At 39.4% G+C, this 23994-nt stretch overlaps 1 protein-coding gene across 1 annotated transcript in view; it reads left to right on the top strand.

Annotated features, from left to right (window-relative positions):
- Positions 1-23994, top strand: part of LOC148010470 (class V chitinase CHIT5a-like) — a 24933-nt gene extending 939 nt beyond the window's left edge. Inside the window, exons 2-3 of the mRNA XM_087671925.1 lie at positions 9951-10638; positions 23740-23994. Of these exons, the coding sequence (XP_087528051.1) occupies positions 9951-10638; positions 23740-23846 (795 nt within the window). The 3' untranslated portion in view covers positions 23847-23994. The remainder of the gene's footprint in view (positions 1-9950; positions 10639-23739) is intronic.

Here is a 23994-nt window from a genome sequence, read left to right as displayed (position 1 = left end):
TTATCTCTATAAATACAATCTCTTCTACTAGTGAAAATAATGGGAAATACGAAGAGAAGACCAAGCGAGAGGAAGATGATAAAAAGGGACTTAGAAGAACAACCTAGGTTTTTCTTGAGATCTTTTGGGTGAATAAAGTGGATTTCTCACACAATTGAAAAGGTCGAGATAGTTGGCCCTTGCCTACAGTTAGGCCAAGCCATGAAAAGCTTCAAATTATAGGATAAATGGTTCAAAACCTCCAAGGTTTTGGGGCAAAAGAGATCTTAGTATTATAGCCTTAACCTTAATAATTCTTCCACGTAGGCATATTTAGTTCTTCTTTTGTAATGTGGTATCTATATTATCAAAAACAGATAAAAAGGTACATTATCTAAGAGATGCAAGCATGCCTTAAGACAAATTTTTGAAGAAAAGTTTAAAGATCTAGTGATTAGCCTTCAAGACAGCTACTAGAGCTAATATATCTTGACGTAACTGAACTATGTAGTTGTCAGGTTTGCCATTCTCAAACCTATTGAATACCAAGCTGTTTCTTTTAGTCCAAATAAACTTAAGAGCCAGGCCACAAAGAAGGACTACTAGCCACCACGTGTTAACTTCCAACCTTGCGTGGTCAACAAAGAGGGTTGTAGTTATCCCAAAGTTTTCGTTAAGATTGGCAACCTTAAGCCATCTCCTAATTGCCTTCCACACTAGGATCATGTGTAGGCATTCCCAGAAAATGTACTTTTCTATCTCCTCAACTTTTGCCCATTGGAGGGGCATAGAGAAGAGACACAAGTTCTCTTGGATAGCCTCGATCTTAGTGGCAACTTCTTCAAAAGGAGCCTTTGTCTTAAGGAATTGATTCAAATTAGTGCAAGTGTGGATTTCTAGACATTCTTTGCTTGTCTCTTCCATGTCTCCACTCTGGCCAACGGAAAATATCTTCTCCACTTGGCTTGTGATCCCATCAAAATTACAAAAGAAGATGCTTTGATATCATGGGCTAACTTACAAGGCCACATTTGGTTATCCACAGTGTTAATCAAATCCTTCAAAATGGAGACTTATGAGTTCACTGTGGATGGGAACTAGTTTTGCTTCACTTGTTGTAGTACCGCATTTCAACGGGCCTCAACTTCATTGAGCCCAAATTGCTTAGTGATTTGAACTAGGGACATTACTTGAGAACATTGTGGGCCCTAGAGAGCCTACCAAATAGTCACACCCTTAGCACACAAGGCCTTCAACAACCTAGGATTTTGATGAGCGAAAGCTATCTTTGGCTAATAGGAAAAGGGAGAGCGCCAAATGTTACGGCTTAGTGAGGAGTGCCTAGATCTTCTACCCCTAGAAGACTAGGTACTTACCGAGGGTTTTATACCAAATACTACAAGATATAGGCCTCATACCAATATTCAAATCGACACAAATGTTTATTAAAAACATTGCCCCTGTCATCGCTAAACGTGTCGATATCAGCGTCTTCATAAAACCATCGCTACATGTGTCGGTATTTACGTCGCAATTTTTGTTAATTTTGCGATGCAATTATCAATGCATATAGCAATGGTTTGCGACACCAATAACGACACGTGCAGTAAATTTGTGACTCTAATAGTGACGATTATAGAGAAAAAGAAATTAATAATGCACCAGGTGCTATGTTTATATTCTACAAATGAATTACATGTTAGGTGCACAATGGTCATCAAGATAAGCACAAAATATACTTGAACCAATAAGACTGATACATAGAATAAGTACAAGATCGCTGACGAAAACTCATGGAATTATGGCAAGATACAAAGGATGATAAGTACATAGTATATAGAAGATACCTACATAAATCACATGACCAAAAAAGAAGAGAATGCACACTCCACGAATCCAAGCGTCAGCTATAGATCCTCGCCATCTGAAAGCTTGTCTCAACACAAAAGAGTATTGAATAGACTCTGCAAAATGAACAACTCCACATCAGTCCACCATATATAATGCATTTTTAAAAAAAATGGTAACCACAGATAAGAAAGATAATTGATTTACACTGGGCTGCCACGTGTATACAGTCTACCAATCAATACAGTGAGATCGTATCTCTCTGTATATTGAGTTTGTAGACCGATGGGATTACGGTTTGTAATGGAGTGTTGTAAAGAAAACATAATACAACTGTTAGAAACATGATTGTCAGTATAAGTGATATTGTAAATAAGAAAGTGAAAAGAATAAAAGAAAAACTTACAAAGTCCTCCAGATAAGTTATGTGCTCGCCACTCCCCAGATGATGCACGATCCCTGCCTCCAATCATACTCGCACTATCTCCCCCTACTGTCGCCAACATCCTAGAGAATCTGTAGCCTCCTCCTCAAGTCTCCACCAGTCATCTACATCTAGCAACTCGGGCTTTGAGGTGCTAATATTGAGTGCTTTGTGTGCATCAGATCGTGTGTGTGATATATATGCACGCATACACTCTATCATCCACCCAGTGGAAAATCTCTCTATCACAATATGTACCAGAAACTCCTTGTGCAAGGATGCTAATATATAGTCCTTGCTCCCCTCAGGTATCCTCTTCCAATGGCCTAAGACATTGTGCCGAAAAACTTATTGGTACAACTATCTCATGCAAGACATCATCCCCCTCCTCTCATCATTCATAATCACACATCCTATCCTGTCATCTACAAGGTATCTATACCCCTCTGGGGTATATTATTGTCTAAGGTTTGTCCTCTTTCATCTACGATTGTGCTCCTGGACATAACCAGGAGACCCCTGTATATCTAGTGTACCCACGGGGGTAGTATCTCTCAAAGTAGCACCCATATGGGTACCACCTGCGGACGATTGAAGTCACTGGAGTAGATGTCCTCACAGGTGTTTCAAATCTTACAGGTGACACGTCTCCACCAGAACAATGAGGTATAGATACTACATCAATGCCTCTACAACACCCACCTAAGCCACCCTCTCTCAAACCTATATGAAAGCGAGAAGTAGCATCCCTATCTCGAGCTAACCGACCGTGGGCTCACATAATCCACATCTCCGTAGCACCCCCCAAAACCACTCCCTCCATCTAGGCCTAGTCTCGAGCGTCAATCTCGTCTATTAGAAACCGAAGCATCAAAGCGTACCAAAGTATATCTAATAGAATAGCTCGATGATGTTCGAGATAACTCCTAGTCGGCCATATCTTTGAATCGGCCCATCTGATCTGGAGATATACATATGAATATCTCCTGCAACTCCTCATCGCTCATCCCTCTACTCATCCAGCTCTCCAAATATCGTTAAAGATAACTTGCACATAGACAAAAAATAATATTAGCATAATCAATATAAAGATTCAAGTAAAGCACAATAATATAACTTTGAAAAAAATGATATTACTTAAAATGCATATTTTAGAGTATCCTTATAAGCAATTCATCAACGAATTGAGTAGGTGGATGCTGCAAGTATGACATAGCCCATGGTCCTATGTCAATCTCCTAGCACAACTTTGCATACACTATAAGGTCTATAGATAGGTCACCACAAAAGGAGGAGTCCACTTTGTTCTTAAAGAATTACTGGCCTCTCGTCTTTTCGTAATCGTTACCCAAATCTACCTCCTCTACATGCTCCAAGCAATCTTTGACCTCCACCCCTTGCAATATCAATCCCTCATATATGCTAAGAATATTGCTTTCATCATACACTCTCACACTTCGAGAAGCTAAAGGCACAACATACCACCATCGATGTTCTCAGGGGTTTGGATAGAAAATTACATGTTCAATATCACATATAAGAGAGATTCAACATTTGTGACTATTTTGTGTCGAAAACTTTTTAAAAACAATTCATGCACCTGTTCACAATAGGCCGGAAAGACAAATGTGTTACACAAATCCGTTTATCTTTTCTCGGAATCTATTTCGAGAAATCTAGATGGACCTCACCAAACGGTTGCCTCAACTCCTTCCAATACCATTTTGAATCACTATACATCAAATATGATCATAGAGAAGCTACCATAATCCACTGAGATAACACTTTGCAAGTTTCCAAAATACTCTATCTCATCTATAATGGTGTTTGGATCCATGACTCGTCGTTAGCTCTCTTGCTTGAACTTTGTCATGAAATCACAATTCCTTGTGGAGTGCATTTTGTTGATGCACTCAATGTGTAAATGTTACGCATGCAACCACGCCACATTGTATATTCTGTAATGGACATTGAAACAGTTAGATTAGTAGTCACATATAAAATTTAGATATGATAGATTATAAAACATGCGGCCACCTTCGGACTACATTCCCTAGAGAATTCCCACTCCTCAGTAGAGACCTCCATCCCTTTGCGAGAAGTTGCGATCAAAGCTCCATGTAACCATCACATAGAAATAAACTACGACATCTCCTCAATGTCCTCAGAATATCAAATCGATCGATGGTGCGTACTATGTCAAAATTTTGATCGTGCTTCTTCTTGATCTTTCTTGGCTTACTTGTACCTAACGAGCCACGTCTCCATGGATGCATGATGCAACATATAAAAATGATTCACTTTCTTCTTCATTGCAGCATCCAACCTTTTTTGTACCCCATTTCCAATTGCCACATCTCTAATCAGTCTATCATCTTCCTTTAGCTGACCATAGCATACTGTTGTTTGAATCCACCGTTGGTAGCCACTTTGAAATTTGCACTAAGGCCTCCAATACCAACCAATCTTCAACCATGCTACCTTCTGACCGAGCTTGTTGTCACACAAAGTCTTTTAGGGTTTTCATGTAGTACTCCAAGAAGAACATACATTGTGTATGGACGTGTCCCATAATCTTGGGAAAATACTTCTAAAAGAGATAGACTCTCTCCATTGCTCCCTGCCTTGCGAATTCAATAGAGGATATCTTGATCTTATTCTATGAGATCCATTGCACCAAATTTGACATCTTGTAAATTGCCCTATATATTTTTGGAGTGAGGTATACCGTGATTGCGATCGGTAGTATAAATTGACACAAATAAAGAAGTATTAAGAACACCAATTAGACACTAAATAGCAAAATATGCAGACCACTTACAATTGAGGTTAGTACAAACTTAATATATCTTATGCCAATCATTGGATTTTAGCCCCGATAGTTGTTATTTTTTAGAAAAAGTGGATCATCTGAGGGAACACATCACACTTATCGTGGTGCGGATAGACATGATAATTTGCTTCACAATTAGCTCTTCTTTGGTAGACAGAATCCAAGGAGCACAAAGTAGTTGTCAGTGAGACCATCAGCGCTTGACTGTGGCCAAAGCGCCTCCATCTTACCTACCTCCTTCAAATCCATTCATTCCCTTGCAGTGTCTCTCTTTCCTATAATGTGGTCCCATAATAAGTTGCCCACATTCTTGAAAATATATATGGGATCCAACAAGTGGTTGATCTGTAAGTAGGTTCGATACGACAACTTGTAGAAAACTGAGAACTGTCGCATTCCATTTCGATGTGACTCCGTGTGAACCATTTGCAACTCGTACTAGCTCTAGGTGTTCATTTGTACTAGAGATCATCCAATAAAACCTTCCCTCAATTCATGACCCTTTGGCAAGAAAGTGACATGTCCTTGATGTACCATCTTCTTCATGGTTCATGACCTTTGGGAGTCTAACTATGGCCCACACAATGGACGCGTGTGATAACCTGAGATAACCAAACCTGTCTCAACACCCAACACAGACTTGAACGAGCTATATTAGATATTACCAAGGATAACAGAAGCCTACTTACCTAAGTACTCCCTAAATCCGGAAAAGTCATACGTGGTCCACATGAGAATGGCTCGTATACCGTCGACCATCGCGCTTGCTTATATCTTCCATGTCGATCCCCTTCTCCTAGAAAACCTTCATCTCATCAACTAATGACGAACATAGGTGTCCATATTCTTAACTTTGTAGCACCAAAAAATGAGCAAGCTAAGGATCAGGTGTCCTTTCTTTGTAGAAAGTCATGGTGGGATGTTGTTGCTAACAAGGACTATAGGCCACACACTATAAGAAGTTGAGCGAAAACCAAATGGATTCACGCCATCCATAGCAAGATCGAGCCGAAGATTCCTTGGCTCTCGTGCAAAGCCTAGAAATGTAGAGTCTATGTGGCTCCATGCACGTGAATGCACTGATATTCATTGGACTCCATCTGTGGATCTATTCTGTGCATGCTACATTGTCAAGCTTGCCTTGCTCGACATACGAAACATGTGGCATATACACGGGATAAGTGAAAAGTGTCTAAGAACTTTTTGAGAAATGGTTTTTCTTTACAATACTTACTAATACCTGTGAGTACTACACTTTGAATATGTCTCCATAGTCTCGTAGTCTCCTCGAAATAGCATACAATCATTGACACATGCATGGATACTGTTGTAGTCCATGCCAAGGTTTTGTAAAACATGTCGTACATCATCATAGACTCAGGTATGGTATTTCTAAGTGATAATATATGATACTTTAGCAACCTGAAAAAAAAAACATAAAACACCTTGAAAAAGCACCATGTATTTTTTATAATGGAGTCAAAAAAATCAATGGAGTGCACGTAGAATGTACTTGAATATCTTGGTCACACTCGCATCGCTCCATCCATATTTTGTTTGCACACTTATGAGCGTAAGCATTGTCTTCAGGTAAGATACTTGATACCCATCATATAATGATATGGATGCTTTCTCTCTTAGTAGATCAGATGACTCGGTATCCATGGGTATTAATGCATGGATCATTGCCTTAATCTCAAATTACTCCAAGATTGAAGGAAGGTCTAAAAGACTGACTATCTCCTCTTGTATTGAGGGTATAGATCACTGAGTCGTACCTTTGATCAAGTGGTGGATTGGCTCAGGTACTCCATCTATCGCATGTCCATTAACTTTTTTAATTGGCTGCAACAAGTTCATTCCTCCTTGGGATGAGACCTCACCTCCCTCTTGTACAAATTTTACATGCACGTTTTATATTTTTGAATATGATATTCAATTAGTTGCAAATGTAAGGCATAATTGATACACACTTTTCTTACCGTTCGCTCAAAATATGAGATCTTCTGATCAATGATCTCTGATTGAAACTCACTAAAGCATCGTACGTGTTCTATAGACAAGCGATGCTTTTGTCTGATTGCTAGCTTGCATTGAGAGCAAGGACACGGGCCATCTTGGACATCACGACCATAATCTTTTTCTATTTTGTCTATGTTACAACAAATAACAGGTTTTTATTCTCTTTCTCTTTTTCTTTTTTTGTTTACCTCTCTTCATTCTTCTTTGTTTCTCTCTTCCCCTCTATTTCTAAAAATGTTTATTTATCCCCCCAATCTTTCCTCCCCACTCTCACTTCTTCTCTCTTTTACTTTCCCTCCCTTCTTTTCTCTATGTCTTTCTCTTGTTTCCTCTTTATTCATACTCGACACATCTCACTAAAATCAAAATCAAAGATAAAAAATAAAAACTCATGAAACAAAGCATTGATAGACTCTCTCTCCCCACCCCTCTTTGTGTCCCTCTTGCCCCTCTACCATTCTCTTTTTATAATTTTATTCTCTCTAATTCTCTTGTTGTTTTCGTTTTTCTCTCTCTTTCTCTTGCTCTCTATTTATTGTTTTCTCTATCTCTCTTTTTCTCCCTCTTTTTGTCTCTTTTTCTTCAATTCTCTTTCTAGATCTCTTTTTTTTTCCCATTATCCTTCTTCTCTTTATTTCACCCTTTTATCCACCTCTTCCTTCACTCTTCGTTTCATGTTCTCTACTCCCTCTCTTTCTTTCTCTCTTTCTCTTTCTTTGTTGCTCCTCTCTTTGTTTCTGTCAACCCCCTCATTGTTTTCTCACTTTTTCTTCTCTCTCTCTCTCTCTCTCTCTCTCTCTCTCTCTCTCTCTCTCTCTCTCTCTCTTTACTTTACCCTTTTATCCACCTCTCCCTTCACTCTTTGTTTCGTGTTCTCTTCCCCCTCTCTTAGGCTTTCTCTCTTTCTCTTTCTTTGTTGCCCCTTTCTTTGTTTCTCTCCGCCCCCTCGTTGTTTTCTCACTCATTCTTATCTCTCTCTCCCCTTCTCTCTCTTTCTCTCTTTCTTTGTTATCTTTCATCTTTTTTCTCTCTCTATCTCTCTCTCTCTCTCTCTCTCTCTCTCTCTCTCTCTCTCTCTCTCTCTCTCTCTCTCTCTCTTGTTCTCTCTTCATTTTCCCTTCTTCTTCTCCTTCTCTCATTTCCTCTCTTTCTCCCTTAATGCATCTTATTCTCAAGAAAAACAAACTAAAGAAAATAAGAAAACATAAAAACAAACCAAGAGGAGGCAATGTACTTGCCACAAAGGCTCAAGGATGGATTCTTCGTCTCCTCTTCACGATGTCCTCTCTTTCTTGTTTGTGAACTTCTCCATCTTCTTTGCATATATCAGCAACGGCGGCAACCGTGTGAGAAGTTCTCCTTCTCTCTCTTTCTCTCTTCCTCTTCTCTCCCTCCCAAAGCCACAATCTCTTTTGCTCTCTCTCAAACTATTTGCGGCAAAATGCCATGCTCAAGTTTTTGCTACTTTTTTTTCCTCAGAGTGGCATTGCATTTGCAATGCAAATAGCAACGCCGTTGTTTTGCATGAGAAATGACTGTCGCTATACTCCCATTCCCTTTTAGTGAGAACTTGTGCAACACTCAACTCCGGGAACTTGACATGCATGTATGGACATGTGAGAATGTCATGCCAATCAAGGTTAATCCACCATGAGCTCCCCTTAATCTTGGCTATTGCAATCCAATCATATATAAATACGCATAGCCATGGCTTGCTATAAATCATTCTCTTGAGGAGTGATTGAGGTGCACCCAAAGCCTTATTAGCTAAGCTTCCATTATAACATGCTCACCTAGATGGCCTTAATCTAAATTAGGAGTTTTCACTGCATTGATTTAATAATCGAAAGACACTTGAAGACATTCATATCCCATTGACATTTAGTTTTTAAAAATAGCAAAGGAATACTCAAGAAATATAAAGAAATATGTGGATGCTTTCACATAGTAAGGCATTAATCGGTAGCAAAACTTATAGAAAACACCTCAACATTGATATTACAAATATATCTAGCACCTTCATTGAACGATCTAGAGTTTGAAGAGTATTATAAGTGTAGCCCAAGGACTACCTTGGATTCTAGTCCATAAATCATAGAGATCACGAAATATCATATTGGATATACGATGCTTGTTGAGATGATTGTGTCCAAATTAAGATTTAGATAATTGTACCAAAGTATGCAACCCAATCTTCCTAAGAAGCCTTATAAATGCAATGCCTATCATCCTACTACTCTAACCTAAAAAGAAACCCCCCAACAATTAAGAATGAGGGAGATTTGTAAGTGTGGTTAACATATGGCTAGGTGCTACATTTGTGGATTCAAGTGCTTGAAGAAACTTACACATCAACCAAATGCTTAATAAACTTAAGAGGAGGGTAAGGGGGCCAATTGTGCAAGGGGTATCAAAAAGCAAATATCTTGGGGTTGGTGATGTGACAAAAAGAAAGAATATGCTTAGAATCTTCCTTAGATGTTACTCATTGATTTGGCAAAAACTATTATGTTACGGACTCTCAAGTGTAACCTTACCTCTACGTACTCATTCATTAAAATCTACAAAAAACAGCAAAATGCGAAATCCCCCCTAAAAATATATATTTTTGCTTAGGTGTTCTATAATTGGCCCCCTCACTCTTGCTGTGGTTATACTTGAGCTTATGACACAAAGCTATACTTATACTTCAACCAATGCTTCAAGAAACTCATACTTGAAATTTTTTTTACTTGAACCTATGATACAAAAAGCTATGATGAGAAGTCATGGGGTGTAAATTTTCTACTTTTGTTTAGAGATTTGATTAAGCTTGAACTCTGATTATCCATGTCCTGCATACAGGCGGACATGAATAGCCTCGGCGTCTTCCTCTCGGAATGGCGTCTGGCGGTGGAGAAGGAAGCCTCGGTCTCTGGGTCCTCTCCTCTCCTCCTCACGGCGGCAGTCTACTACTCGTCGAGGGTGCCGGTCGTTAACCAGTCGTCGTCACACGTCCCGTACCCCATGCAGTCCATCATCCAGAACCTCGACCTGACTCACATCATGTCTTTCGACTACCACGGCAAATGGGATCTCGTCACGGGCGAGCACACCGCCCTCGACGGAACCAACACTAACTTCACCACCATCTTCGGGCTCACCCAGTGGCTCTCCGACGGCTTGCCTGCAGACATGGCCATCGTCGGCCTCGCCACCTATGGCCACTCCTGGCTCTTACCTAATGACTCTGCTCAGACTGGCGTCGGCGCGCCTGCCATCGGTCCTGGTCCTGCTCAAAATATTAGCCAAGCTCCCGGCATCTTCTTTTACCTCGAGATCGAGCAGTTTATCAATGAACGGAATGCAACAACATTCTATGATAATACCACCAGTAGTGCTTATTGCTTCGCTGACAATATCTGGATTGGCTATGATGACGCTCGATCCATCGCCACGAAGGTGCGCGCAATCAAGGACATGGGATTCCGAGGGTATTTCTTCTGGTCCGTTAGCTATGATGACCCCAAGAATTGGTCCCTCTCCACCCAAGGTACGATCCTTAGTTAGGCATTAGTTCCCATAAGTCTCGCCTTTATTTCATCTATTCTTTCTGGCCTGCTAAAGGTTAGGCCGTTGCGTTCTTTTCTCTTTTATTTTCCTTTCTATTAAACAGAAAATGCTAAAATTTATTAAGAAAGAAATAGGAGTAGTTACAGCATAGCAGCATCATGAACTAACTATTCACTAGGGGGAAAGTATCAAACCCCCTATGGTGATAGAAGTTCACAAGCCTTACGGTAACCCAAAAAGATATTACTTCACTTGGTGGTTTGGGAGGGATCAGGGGGGATATCTATGTTGACAAGAAAGCCATACAAAAAGTAGAAGTAAGTTGAAGGATAGTTGATCCTCCACATTAGAGGAAGGTGAGGAGAAGCTAGCATCTAAAAGTTCAACTTCTTCCACTGGTTGCCTCTTCATTTCCAATAGATACTTCATGCTTTCTTCATCCATGGGGAGATGTCCACCTGTAGGGGGTTGCGATTTTGACCTTGATTCTCTACTTCTCAGACTTTTGTGTAGTTTTCACAAATTTCTCATTGTTGTTAGAGAGCCCAAATTAAAATTGCAAAATGAGACTAGACAACAAATTAGATACTAGATTATCAAAATCCACACATCCCTATCTTTCCATACACACCACAATATATATAGCCTTGTGGTTCCACACCAAGGGAGCAATGACATTTGCTTGCCCTATGAGCAAGTCCTTCTAAGAAAGAGTTAGGGTGCTATTGACATTTAATGTGAGAAATTGAGTAAGGGTAGGCCTATTGCTCATACAAATTGTGAAGAGATGTGGGAGGTTCTCAATGGTGATTTTGCATCTACATCAAAGACTATTGCTTAAGTTAAATTTACAAGCCCTTTTATTGGTTGACATCGCATTGAGGAGAACATGCCATTAGAGATATGAGATTTTAGGAGGAATGACTATCAACAATATTCTTTAGAAATAATAACTCCATTGGTGGTTTGTCCATTCAAATTTTCATATTTGTTCAAGGATAGTGCAATTCTTTTCAAGTTGGGTTTAAGTGGATGCACTAGGGGAGCACTAGGGCACGAAGGTCATTGCTTTGGATTTCCATTTTAGGCTTTAATATTAAAGGGTATTTTAATCTAAGTTGCTTGCAAGATTGTGAAGTACTCCAAATATTTAGTAGAGTTAATCATATCAATTTAGTGGGGAGAAAGTTTGAATATACATTTGAGGGTGTCTTTTGAGAACCAACTATTAGTGTAAAAGTCCCATAGGTTAGCCTAGCACTTAATATGTTTTTAAATCTATTTAGCAAGGTGGTAAAGAGGTGGAGGGAATAGGTGGGAAGAAGATGCTTGTTTATATATTGTCTTCAGAGATCCAAGCCAAGATCATGTTAAGATTTTGAGAGATGAGTAGCAGAGATATAAACTTAAACTAAGAGAACTAGATGACTTTAGGAATGAAAGGGAGCAATGGATCGAAGGTTGGGCTCGAGAGCTATGGCGGGAGAGCAAGAGCAAGAAAGGGAGAGACTAGAAATGGGAACTCCAACAGTCACAATGTGTGACCGGGGCTTCCTTTATTCAAACAGTCACTAAAAAAATAAATAATAAAGTGACGATGGCGGACGCCCGCCACCTGCAGTGTGCAGTGGCAGTGATTGTCAGTGTAGTAATATACGGGCGGCTAGGCAGAGGTGCCTTTACCCCCAACAACCTCCCACTTAAAGGCGAATCTGCCCTAGTGAGGAGTGAAAAGAAAAAGAAAAAAGATAGTACAACATGTACACATGTACAACAGGATGAGGAAAGACGTCATCTCATCCCACGCCCATCAACCTCGTGAGGAAGGCAAAGCACTCTGTGAAGAGGCTTTTCATGAGCAGATTTGCAAGATTTTGGTCAGTCGAGATCTTGACAAGATCAACAGACTTGTCCTCAACGACCCCACGTATGAAGTGATACCTCACCTCAATGTGTTTCGTCTTCGCATGGAAGACCGGATTCTTGGCTAACTAAATGGCACTCATAGAATCCGAATGTAGTGTAAGGATAGCATCAATACTAAGGTCCGCAACTAAACAACCCAACCAAATGGCCTCCTTGCAAGCCTCAGTGGCTGCAACATACTCAGCCTCTGTAGTAGAAAGGGCCGTGCATTTCTGCACCCTGGACATCCAAGAAACAACACCTCCAGCATAGGTGAATAAATAGCCGGAAGTGGACTTCCTACTATCTGCATGTCCTGCATAATCAGAGTCAGTGTACCCCACGACTCCTGTATCCTGGCTACCATAGCATATGCACATATCTACAGTGCCCTTCAGGTACCTCATGATACCCTTCACGGCATTCCAATGCTTCTTGCCAGGTGTAACCATATAGTGTGCCACAACACCAACTCCAAAGGCAAAATCTAGATGATTGGCTATCATGGCATACATAAGGCTGCCCACTATGGATGCATAGGGAATCTTGGCCATCTCGGCCCTCTGCTCATTTATTTGTGGACAATCAGCCTGTGATACCTTCACATAAGAAGGCTATGGACAGCCAATAGGCTTTACGTCCTGCATGCGGAAGCGCTCACGGACTTTATAAATGTACTCCCTCTGTGACAAGTAGAGGAGTCCCTGATGCATGTTGTGTATAATGCGCATACCAAGTATATGAGCGGCCTGTCCCAGATATTTCATCTCAAAGCTCTTCTTGAGCTGAGCCTTAAGAGCATCTAACTCATCATGAGCTTTCCCTGCTATCAGCATATCATCCACATAGAGTACCAAAATCAATAAAGGACCATCACGGCTTTCTTTGTGTAAAGACACAGATCCATAGCACTCCGGTTATAGCCCTATGTACTGCATAAAGGCATCAAACTTATGATACCACTCCCTAGGTGCCTGTTTCAAGCCATAAAGACTTTTCTTCAATTTACACACTAGGTGCTACCTCTTAGGTTCTGCACAGCCCTTAGGCTGCTCCATATAAATCTCATCATGCAAGTCCCCATGTAAGAAAGTTGTCTTGACATCCATCTGGTATAAATCCAAGTCAAGATGAGCAACCAAAGCCAAGACTAAGCGCAGGGTGGTCATCTTAACCACAGGAGAAAAGACCTCATCAAAGTCCACACCATGCTCCTGCTTAAAACCCTTTGCTACCAATCTAGCCTTGTATGCCGGCTTGGGGTGTCCAGGGGTACTTTTTAGCTTGTACACCCACTTGCATGGCAAAGCCTTCTTGCCCGTAGGCAAGGAAACCAAATCCCAAGTGTCATTCTTATGCAGGGAGTCTATCTCAAACTGCATAGTCCTCTCCCAGGAGTGACTGTCATCCCTACGCATAACCTCATCGTAAGTGAAAGGCTCTCTTGCATCTATAACCAAGACATAATGCATCGAGGGCTGAAATCTATCAGGTGGACGTCTGTCTCTAGTAGACCATCTCATGGCAGACTTTGCTGTTTGCCTGCCCAACTACCTGTCCAACACCCTGACCATGAGCATCTGCTGCAGCTATAGGTTGTCCAACTGGCTGTGCGGGAGCTCTCGGCTCCTCCTAAAATATGACCCTGCAGATCTCAACAACTCTCTCAGGCTGCCTATGCATTTTGTCTTCATGGAAAACTACATCATGACTCAGATGACTTTCCGTGCATGCGAATCCCAGAGACGATAACCTATCTTGCCTGCATCCCCATAACCACGGAAAATGCATTTGACACTCTTGGGATCCAGCTTACTTCTGTTGTCCTTGGACACATGGCGAAATGCCTCACATCCAAAGACACGGAGATGCGCATAAGAGGGAGACTTTCCAGTCCATACCTCCTCTGCAACCTGGAAATCCAAACCACTAGAGAGTCATCTGTTTAGGACATGCATAGCTGTACTAACTGCCTCAGCCCAAAAGCTCTGTGGTAGGCCTGGATGACTAAGCATACTGCGTACATGCTCCTGGATGGTTCTATTCATCCGCTCAGCCAAACCATTCTTGGGGGGGTGTAGGGAGTGGTCAACTGATGCTTAATACCCCTCTCATCACATAACTGCTCAAAAGCACGTGAGATATACTCACCCCCATTATCTGTCCTTAGGTATTTTAGCCTATACCCAGACTGGTTCTCAACCAATGCAAGCCATCTCTGAAACACAGCCAAGACATCAGATTTCAGCTTAATGGGATAAGCCCAAACTTTTTGTGAAAAATCATCTATGAACATAACAAAATACTTTGCACCACCCATAGAATGACAAGGCATGGGCCCACAGATATCCGAATGTACCAATGCTAAGGGCTCACTCATGCCTGGCCTACCAAACTTCTTATGCGTAGACCTAGTCTGCCTGCCATAAAGACAATGCTCACATGAATCAAAACATGCATAATCAATGGGCGGTAAGTACTGCGAACCAGAAAGCATTTTCATTCCCTTCAAAGACATATGGCCCAAACGGGCATGCCAAAGAGATACATGTGGGATAGAACCCACAGACAAAACATGATCAGGAGAAGAAGCTGATACAATCAAGGGGTAGAGACTGTCAGCCTTGGCACCTCTCGCAATCACAATTCTGCCACGAGTGATCTTCCATGCAGAGTCTCCAAAACATACATAATATCCTATGTCATCAAGCTGTCCACCTGACATGAGACTGCGTGTCAAAGCAGTTACGTGACGTACATCTTACATAACAAAACTGCTACCAGAAGGAAACTGCAGCCTAACATCACCAATGCCCACAATATCAAGAGAGCTGTCATCACCCAAGCGCACAGAACCGGAAACAGTATGGTATGAATGAAACCACTCTCGGCAAGGTGTCACATGAAAGGATACACCTGAGTCCAAGAGCCAACACTGTGTATACATAGAGTGTATCTCTGTCATCTGTGAAGCACTAGAAGAAGCTGTTAGGATATAATCATCATTATCAACATTCTCAGGCTGCATAACATTGATCTCTTCAATTTTAACACTGGACTTTGTAGGTACTATGCTGCGATCAGAAGACTTATCCTGCACTTTGTCTTTCCCCTTATCTTTGCATATTTCATTGTGCAATTCATGGCATTGTGGCCTAATATGGCCCTTTTTCCCACAATGGTGACAAGTAACATCTGCATTCCTGCCACGGGATTTGCTACTTGACTTCCCATGAGACTTGGACCGAGATTTTTGAGAATCCTGTCCACGGCCACTACCATTGCCATGCTTTCCATATCCATCATTCCTGCCTCTAATTGTCATAGCATGAGACACACGAGAGGCATCCAAATTCTTGTGGTTAACCTCTTCCTACAGAAGAGCACTCTCAACATCAAATAATTTCAAGGCAGCAGTAGAGGCACATAATGTAGTGCGGAATACATCCCATGACTCATTAAGAGTACCAAGCAAGAAAAGAGGAGTGACATCCTCTGCAAAAGTGATGTCCTGCGAAGTCAAGTTCTTGAGTATAGCATGGAATTGGCTCAAGTGAGCAGACATAGTCACATTCTCCTTCATGCGCAGATCTATAAGCTGCTTCAGCCAATACATTTGACTCACTAGACTTTTCTTGTCATAGAGATTTTTGATCTTTTCCCACAACTGCCAAGCACTTTATTCTTCCTCAAAGACATTATAGTGAACCTATTCTGTGAGAGACAATACAATAGTGGACTTGCATAACTCATCAAGCTCAAGCCATTCCTCATTTGGCATAGTTGCAGGCGGATGTCTGCTTAACCTCAAAGGTTTGATCTGTGATTTCTGCACCAACACCTGTCAAATCTAGCTCTTCCAATAAGATTAATTCGTACCATCAAGCTTAGTGATGTTGAAAATAGCATGATCAGTGGACAAACTCGCCATAATGCAAGCTAGAAGACTGTAGATAGTTCAAAACTGCTTGTTGTTTACTATATCCATGTCAGTCCATACATATATGCTTGTTGTAATAAAATTCAGATTTCAGTAAAAGAGAGCTAACAGTGCCATAATTGGATCCCAAGGCAATCAGATATTGCCAAGACCAAAGCCGGCATCATGCGGGCATAACATAAGCATATGACAATCGATAAGCATGAATCCAACACCCAAGTATGTCATACAAATATTTGCCGGTGAGTAGGCACACCCCCCAAGCAACGGGGCAAAGTATTCCTACCACTACCAAAACTTGACACAAGTAGATGTTAGTTCACAAAGATACGGATCCAAAACTGAGACTTAGCTCATAAGCATACAGTGAACCAAGACATATGATGTATCATCCCAAAAGGTAAGAAGTCCCAAAGTCTCCAGTGCCTATAACTGCTCAATAGCATGTAACTACTCAATACATAAAGGCACCGCCTGCTCAATGTCCAAGAATGCTCCCACTAAAAGCTCAAACCAAGGCAAGACACAGTGCCAATGACATAAGTCCAAGACAATACATCAATAGTACATCCCGAACATGTAGGCGGTAGAGCATCCGTATGTAGCATCCATAAGCATGTAAGACATCAAGTACATCCCAATATACAACTCTGGCAAGCAAATAAATAGCTCAAGTAAGCTTCGGGAATCCAAGGTCAAGCCAAGACGGAGCTCTAGTAGCAATAGGCTCCAAACAATGTAACTAGCATGTAGTAATGGCATAGGCTAAGCATGTCAAGACCGGTCAGACATAAGCAATATACATGCCATAAGTACATCCAAGACAGAGCCTCCAAATGCTTTGCAAAGTGAGCTCAATCTCAACCAATGATCCCGAATCAAAACCAAGCTCTATGTCGAGCCCCAAGTGTCAATACATCACCATATATGCCCGAAACATAGCCCGAAAAGCATAGGCATAAGCATACATGAGTAAAATGACTTCAGCCCAACTATGTATAGTAGTGATTTACTGTTCAAAATTGAGAATTTCAGTACCAAAAATCAGCTCCAAATGGTTTCCAAACAATATGCATACATTCCCCTAACATCCGGGCATCAAACGGGACCAACCGAGCATCAAATGGCAATGCCAAACAAGCTGTAGCATCAAATGTCAGTGTAACATTGTTATGAACTGCCTGTGGACTGTTATGACAGTCCCAAAACAATGTTAAATTAGTCCAAATGCTATGCCAACACATCAACCATCAAAACCAAGCATCAAAGCATGTTCATATGCCCGAAATGGAGCCTTTCCAAGTGCCAATGGAGGGGGAGAGCTGTTGTTGTGATTGTCAATGCTGAAGACACATATAGGAGGGTTGCATGATTCTGCCAACTGTAAATTCTGGTCTTGGGGCTGCAAAAAATGGTGGCCAAGCTTTGGAGGGGTCCGATTAAAGCCAAGGAAGACCTCAAACAAGCTCCATTAGGTCTTGTTCAAAGGCAAGTGAGATATGAAGCAAGGGAGCTTCAATGGTGGCTACCCCAATCTTGTTTATAGCCTATGAGACCTGAGAACTAAAGTAAACCCTGAAGAAAATGATCAGATACCTCTGATGTAATGCCTTGAAGGTGCCCAACAAAGCCGGGAAGGTGCTCGGGAAGCCGGGGAGTGACGGGAGCTCGAAGGAGTCGGATATGGCTTCCGGGAAGGAGACCCAATGCAAGTAGGGAGTGGATGGGATGCTGAGAATGCCACGAACCAAGCTCAAGAGTCAGAAAGCAAAGCTCTGATACCAATTGAAAGGGAGTGACGGATCGAAGGTTGGACTCGAGAGCTATGGCGGGAGAGCAAGAGCAAGAAAGGGAGAGACTAGAAATAGGAACTCCAACAGTCACAATGTGTGACCAGACCTTCCTTTATTCAAACAGTCACTAAAAGAATAAAGAATAAAGTGATGGCGATGGGCGTCCGCCACCTGCAGTGTGCAGTGGCAGTGACTGTCAGTGTAATAATACACGGCGGCTAGGCAGAGGCGCCTTTACCCCCAACAAGGAAATATGATGTAGTTAACACCATTAAACTTAGCACTCTAAAGTGCAATACATCGAGGTAGGAGTGAAAGGGGTGTCTCTATTTTTAGGAGTTGTTGAGAGTTTTTTTAAAGGTTAAGAAAGATGATGACCAAGATTCAACAAGAAGGTTGAACATCATCCACTTTATCAACTTGTCAACCAATTTAGTCATGTTAGGTAGACCAAGTCCACCTACCTCTTTGGGGAGGATACATTTATCCCTTGGGGGTTTCACCATATATATATTCTCTATATAATGTGCATTCATGGCCTCTTTATAAATATAACAATTTGTGAAATTTTCTTGAATAAAAAATTCCCTTTTTTATTCAATCTGTAAGTAACCCCTTTATATGATACCCTTCTATATGTAAAAAATGTATAAAAATGGTGTTTTAAAAACCTGTTATTTTGAACTCACATTATACATACATATATTCATGAGTGACCCAATCACCCCCCCCCCCCCCCCTCGATTTATCCCAAGCCACATTGAGTGGTTTGTAGTGATTTCTTTCACTTCACTATAGATAGTTTTTCCACATGGTATTTAGTTCATTCATGTCTTTCTTAGAGATCTGCAGCAAGCCAAGAAGTACACAACATAATAGATATCCTTAGAAAAGAGGGTCTAATAAGGGAATGATTCACCTCTACTCTAGCTCTTCCATTGCTATAAGGACCAATACGTAGCTAATGAGGACCCTTCCAAATCCCATATTAGTCAATAGAGGTTGAAATGCAAAGTCCCACTCTAAACTATCATGAAGGCCCTTTCAAATCCCATATTAAAAAGAAATTAGAATGTAAAGTCCCAATCTAACATATCATAAGCCTTAATGTCAAAACCTATATGTAAGAATATGATGTCCTAGTTTGTTTTTTATGCATGATCAATACCCTCCCATATGGAGATGATTGAGTCAAGTATGTTTCATTCTTTAATAAACTGTTTCTACTATTTGTTAACCTAAGAGTCCATGAGGTTATAGATTGTATTCACAATTTTGCAAAAATTATGTATCTTAAAGTGAGATGTGTTATTGGTCATCAATTTTTAATATCATTCCTTTTCGTCTTCTTCCTTTGCACAAGTTTAATGACTCCTTATTCATTCACAATAATTGGAAGATCTCCAAAATGTAGTGATTTTTATCATAGCTTGAGCAAAAGTGATCCAAGAGAATCAATGATTTCTTGATAGAGCTCATTTGGTAGACCATTGAAACCTATAAGGCATTTTTCCTTTTTGAGAGTTAAAATGGTATATTTAATCTAATATGAATCTAAGGTTTACCCACACGGTCTAAGATGGCCTAAGAAAGAATTGAAGGTGTTATTGTAGGCTCAATCTTAACTCTAGTCAACATATTTTTTGGGTTGCTAGTTGTGAAAGATGCTTGGCTAGAAATCATATATGATTTAGACGATTCAGGTCACGGCTTGTCATACACACCTCCAGATCAAAGCTATGAGTGAGGTCTTGTATTGTTGGCGTTGGGTGGGCAGTAAGATCTAGTAGAGGGGTAATGATTTGTATTTCTTTATTCTTATTAAGGATAAAAAACATTTCTTTGGTGGTCTTGTCAACTCTTTTGACCCATTATCTCTTTAACAAAGTTTAGAGTCTAGAGGGATTAATTTCTCTCTTTTAAATTTTCATCTGACTTGTAGTTTTAGTTAGGTTCTCCTATTTAGTTGTTATTTTGGTTAGTCTCTAAGTATAGAATATGGGAGTATTTATTTTCCCTTCAATCTCTTCTAAGTTTGATGATTCTATTTCTGTAGGCTATACGAAATCTTACCTTAGTTTAACAACTCTAGCCTGGGTGGGCTTTGATCACCTTGAAATCATTTCTTCCATTTCCTCTAAAAAACTTTCTAAGCTACTCTAAGTTTCCCTACTTATGTTCTCCAAGGAGTTGTATCCTTTACAAAAGGGGTAGCAATTCAAATCTCTTCCTAAGATTACATTTTCCACCTTGTTGAATTCATTAGATACATATTCTAATAAATCATAAGAAGGACTAGTAATTCAACTCTTTACCAAAGATTACATTTTCCACCTTGTGAAATTCATATGATAAATCTTCTTCTATATTAAATTCTCAAGCCAAGATGATAAGAATCTTGAAACAAACAAGGGATTTCTAGATGGAAGGTCTACTATTGGCTAGCACATGTGCACATTAAGACATTATGATGAATTATTTTCTACTTTCAATGTCTACGAATATCTATAAAATATTAACAAATAGTTTCAAGGGACCATTTGTGGGAGTTAGACATGGCTTGAAAGTGTCTAAGGAGATATTGATAGTTTAACTTCTTATAAACACACCAAATCAAAGTTTATTGTCAACTATCATTTGTGGGAGCCAAACATGGCTTGAAAGTGTCAACGGAGACACAACAAATCAAAGTGTATAATCAACTAACCAACTCATAATGATCTTGAAACCAATTTGGTTTTTAAATCCATTGGTTTTCGAGGTGACTTCTACACTTTTATTCATTTTTATTAGTTTTAGACCCTTTGGGATTTTTCCTTTACCCTTATGATTCTTTTCTAAGTTAGGGCTACCCTTACTGTGACTAACACGTACCTTAGAGAATGTTGTCTTAGAGCTACTCTTGCTTGAGTTATTGTTTATATAGGAGAGTCCTTGGGGAGGGACTCTTCTTCTTCTTTTTGCGTGCTCTGCATATCATTCATATCATACTTTTTTAGCTCCTCATTGAGTGATTCATTTGTTAGTGCCTATCCTTCCTCCACGTTGATTTACTAACCCTAAATTTGAGGACCCATTTTTTTTTCATGTTAAGATTCACATTCATTAATAGGCTGATCTTTGAATCTTCATGGGATGTGTGAGGATTTTAGGAGGTCAAAGTCTAACAAACACATAAGAAGTAGAAAAAACGTTTTATGGCTTCCCATTCATATCAAGGTTTATCTTATCTTTATAGCCTCATTTTTTGTTATTCCTCCCTTATTTGTTAACCTACTATGAGCCTTCAACTTGTTCTTTAGTAGGAGTACAAGGGAGAAGTCTTTGATGAAGCTAGCAATTTTAATAAAATGAGCATGTGGAAGATTCTTGACTACAACTTCTCAACTTTTCTATATGTTGCCTGGAGTGTGCTGATTATTAGCATTGAGGAGGGGAGGTCCTTATTGATATCTTGTTTGATTAGTAATTGGGTATATAACAATGTGGGTATCAATAGAATAGAGTATTCTTCCAAACACTTTGATAAGGGATTGTAGATAGCATGAATAACAGATACATATTGAGAGGTAGATCAAGAAATTAGGCTGAGAGAGATTTTGGAAGGTTTAGGGCCATGGGAATCAAATTTCTTAAACCACACAAAGAGGGTCAATCGGGCATTACATGACATCCATTAATCATGCATTAAAATATTATGATATATATGTTTATTGTCAAAAATAAAACATACACACATATTTGGTAAGTTTTAGGACTTGACCTCATACATAGCCCATGGATTCCCAATTCATATGACTATTTTTTTAAATATTCAATAAGGGGCTATAACCTTGACTTGATTAAGGGATCTGCTCTTGTAAGATTCACCCCACTAAGAATAATTGTAATGGAATAATTATATGTTTGGCTTAGTCGAATTTCTTAAATGCAACATCAAAGACGAGAATTTGAGGAGTTCATACTTTCTTGAAAGGCTAAGAATCATTTGTTTGAGTTTGCATAGGAGGGTATTGTTTTACTCCATGTTTGTTATCTCTAGGTCAACTTATAGGATTTCCTTGATGTTGATGCTAAATGGAATCTTTTTCGTGGTCCACCAAAGTATTTAATATGCTCCCAATGGAGTCTTGTTTCATGCCAATTTCATTTCATTTTAGAATTTCCCTATTCTTGCAATTATTTTGTTAGTTTCAAAACCCATTTTGGTTTACTATTTTCTATACCTAATTGACTTTTTACTAGCACATGCATATATGAGTTTAGAGGCAACTATGTAGCCTACACATTTTTATGGTTAGATACATCTAGATACATAAATATTACCAAATGATAGATTTATTTGGTTGAATGCATCCATACACATTCATAAGTTGCATGTATTTTTGTACATCTATGTATATAAGAAAAACTAATTGTCCCTCCTCCACCAAAGGTATGGGATAATTTGCATTAATTCTCAAAATCTTTTTATTATCCCATTCTTTCTTTTTTATCTACTAAAGGATTAGTCCATTTCATTCAAAAACTTTCCCCCATTTTATAATTTACTTTTGGGTTTCAAACCTCTTTTTGAGAGAATATGTAGAATTATCGTATTGACTCTATAGTGATACACATATACCCATGTTTATGTACAATTGTGCACCCTCCATGCATGCTTAGTTACATATATTTATAAATAAAAATGGTAAATTTATAGAATTGAATGAAAGCATGCATCTATATAGATACACATAATATACATGCATACACATGCATTCATGTATATAATTAAAATAAATCCATATTTGTATGTGTAAATTATATAGAAGGCACAACCTTCACCCTATCAAAAACATCACTTGTACAGGTACATGGATATAAGTATGTATATTGTAGAAGCTAGATATTAATTATAGAATCTATTGTAGATTCTAAGAGACAATTATGTATGTATCACCATTTGACAATTGTACTAGAAACTTAAACTTGGTTATGATATTTTTACATTTGAATGGTTTTTTAACTCTCTATTCAAATTTCCAAGATATAATATTTTTCCCTTGAAATTTCACTCATTTTTAGAAAATGTAAGGTGCTTATTAATTTTTTGGTATTCATGAAATTAATGCATTACTATGAGAATTCTAGCTCTAGTTGTTTCCTTTTGCCTATAGCTAGATAATTTCTCACCTTCACGAAGCCTTTGAACTCTAGCCCCTAATTTAACTTGGCAAGTGCTTATAATAATATCACCTTATTTTAGTGACATGTACTTTTTGTACATCTCTATTTTCCAAATCCTACCTCACATCAACAAGAGGACCTCTAAATTATCATTAATGCTTCTTCTTGAGTATTTCAATTGAATTATATTGGTATGTTGAACACTAACTAGCACTATTCCTTCTTGCTTTTCAATTTATACTTTTAAATTCTAATCACACATATATTTTTACAGCTTCACTTTCATGGGAAACTTCACATGAATCTTCACGGGGTTCCCATTGTGGAGTATCATATCAACTTCTTATACTAATGATCGTGTTCCTTTGGAAGATATTATAGATATTCTTTCATGAAAAAATAGGGTTTGAGATCAATCACATTCATCAACATTCTTCAAAATAGATGTACTTGTTATTATTTCATACTTGGTTTGACAAGTTATTTTGATGTGACTTGTTTCAACAAGTAACTACAAATATTCAATCAT

The sequence above is a fragment of the Lygodium microphyllum genome, chromosome 29, assembly GCF_053477565.2.
Source record: "Lygodium microphyllum isolate KBCC chromosome 29, Lygodium_microphyllum_v1.1.10, whole genome shotgun sequence".
In the NCBI taxonomy this organism is placed as follows: domain Eukaryota; kingdom Viridiplantae; phylum Streptophyta; class Polypodiopsida; order Schizaeales; family Lygodiaceae; genus Lygodium; species Lygodium microphyllum.
Note: the sequence above shows the minus strand (reverse complement) of the source record. Positions and strands in the feature narration are given on the sequence as shown.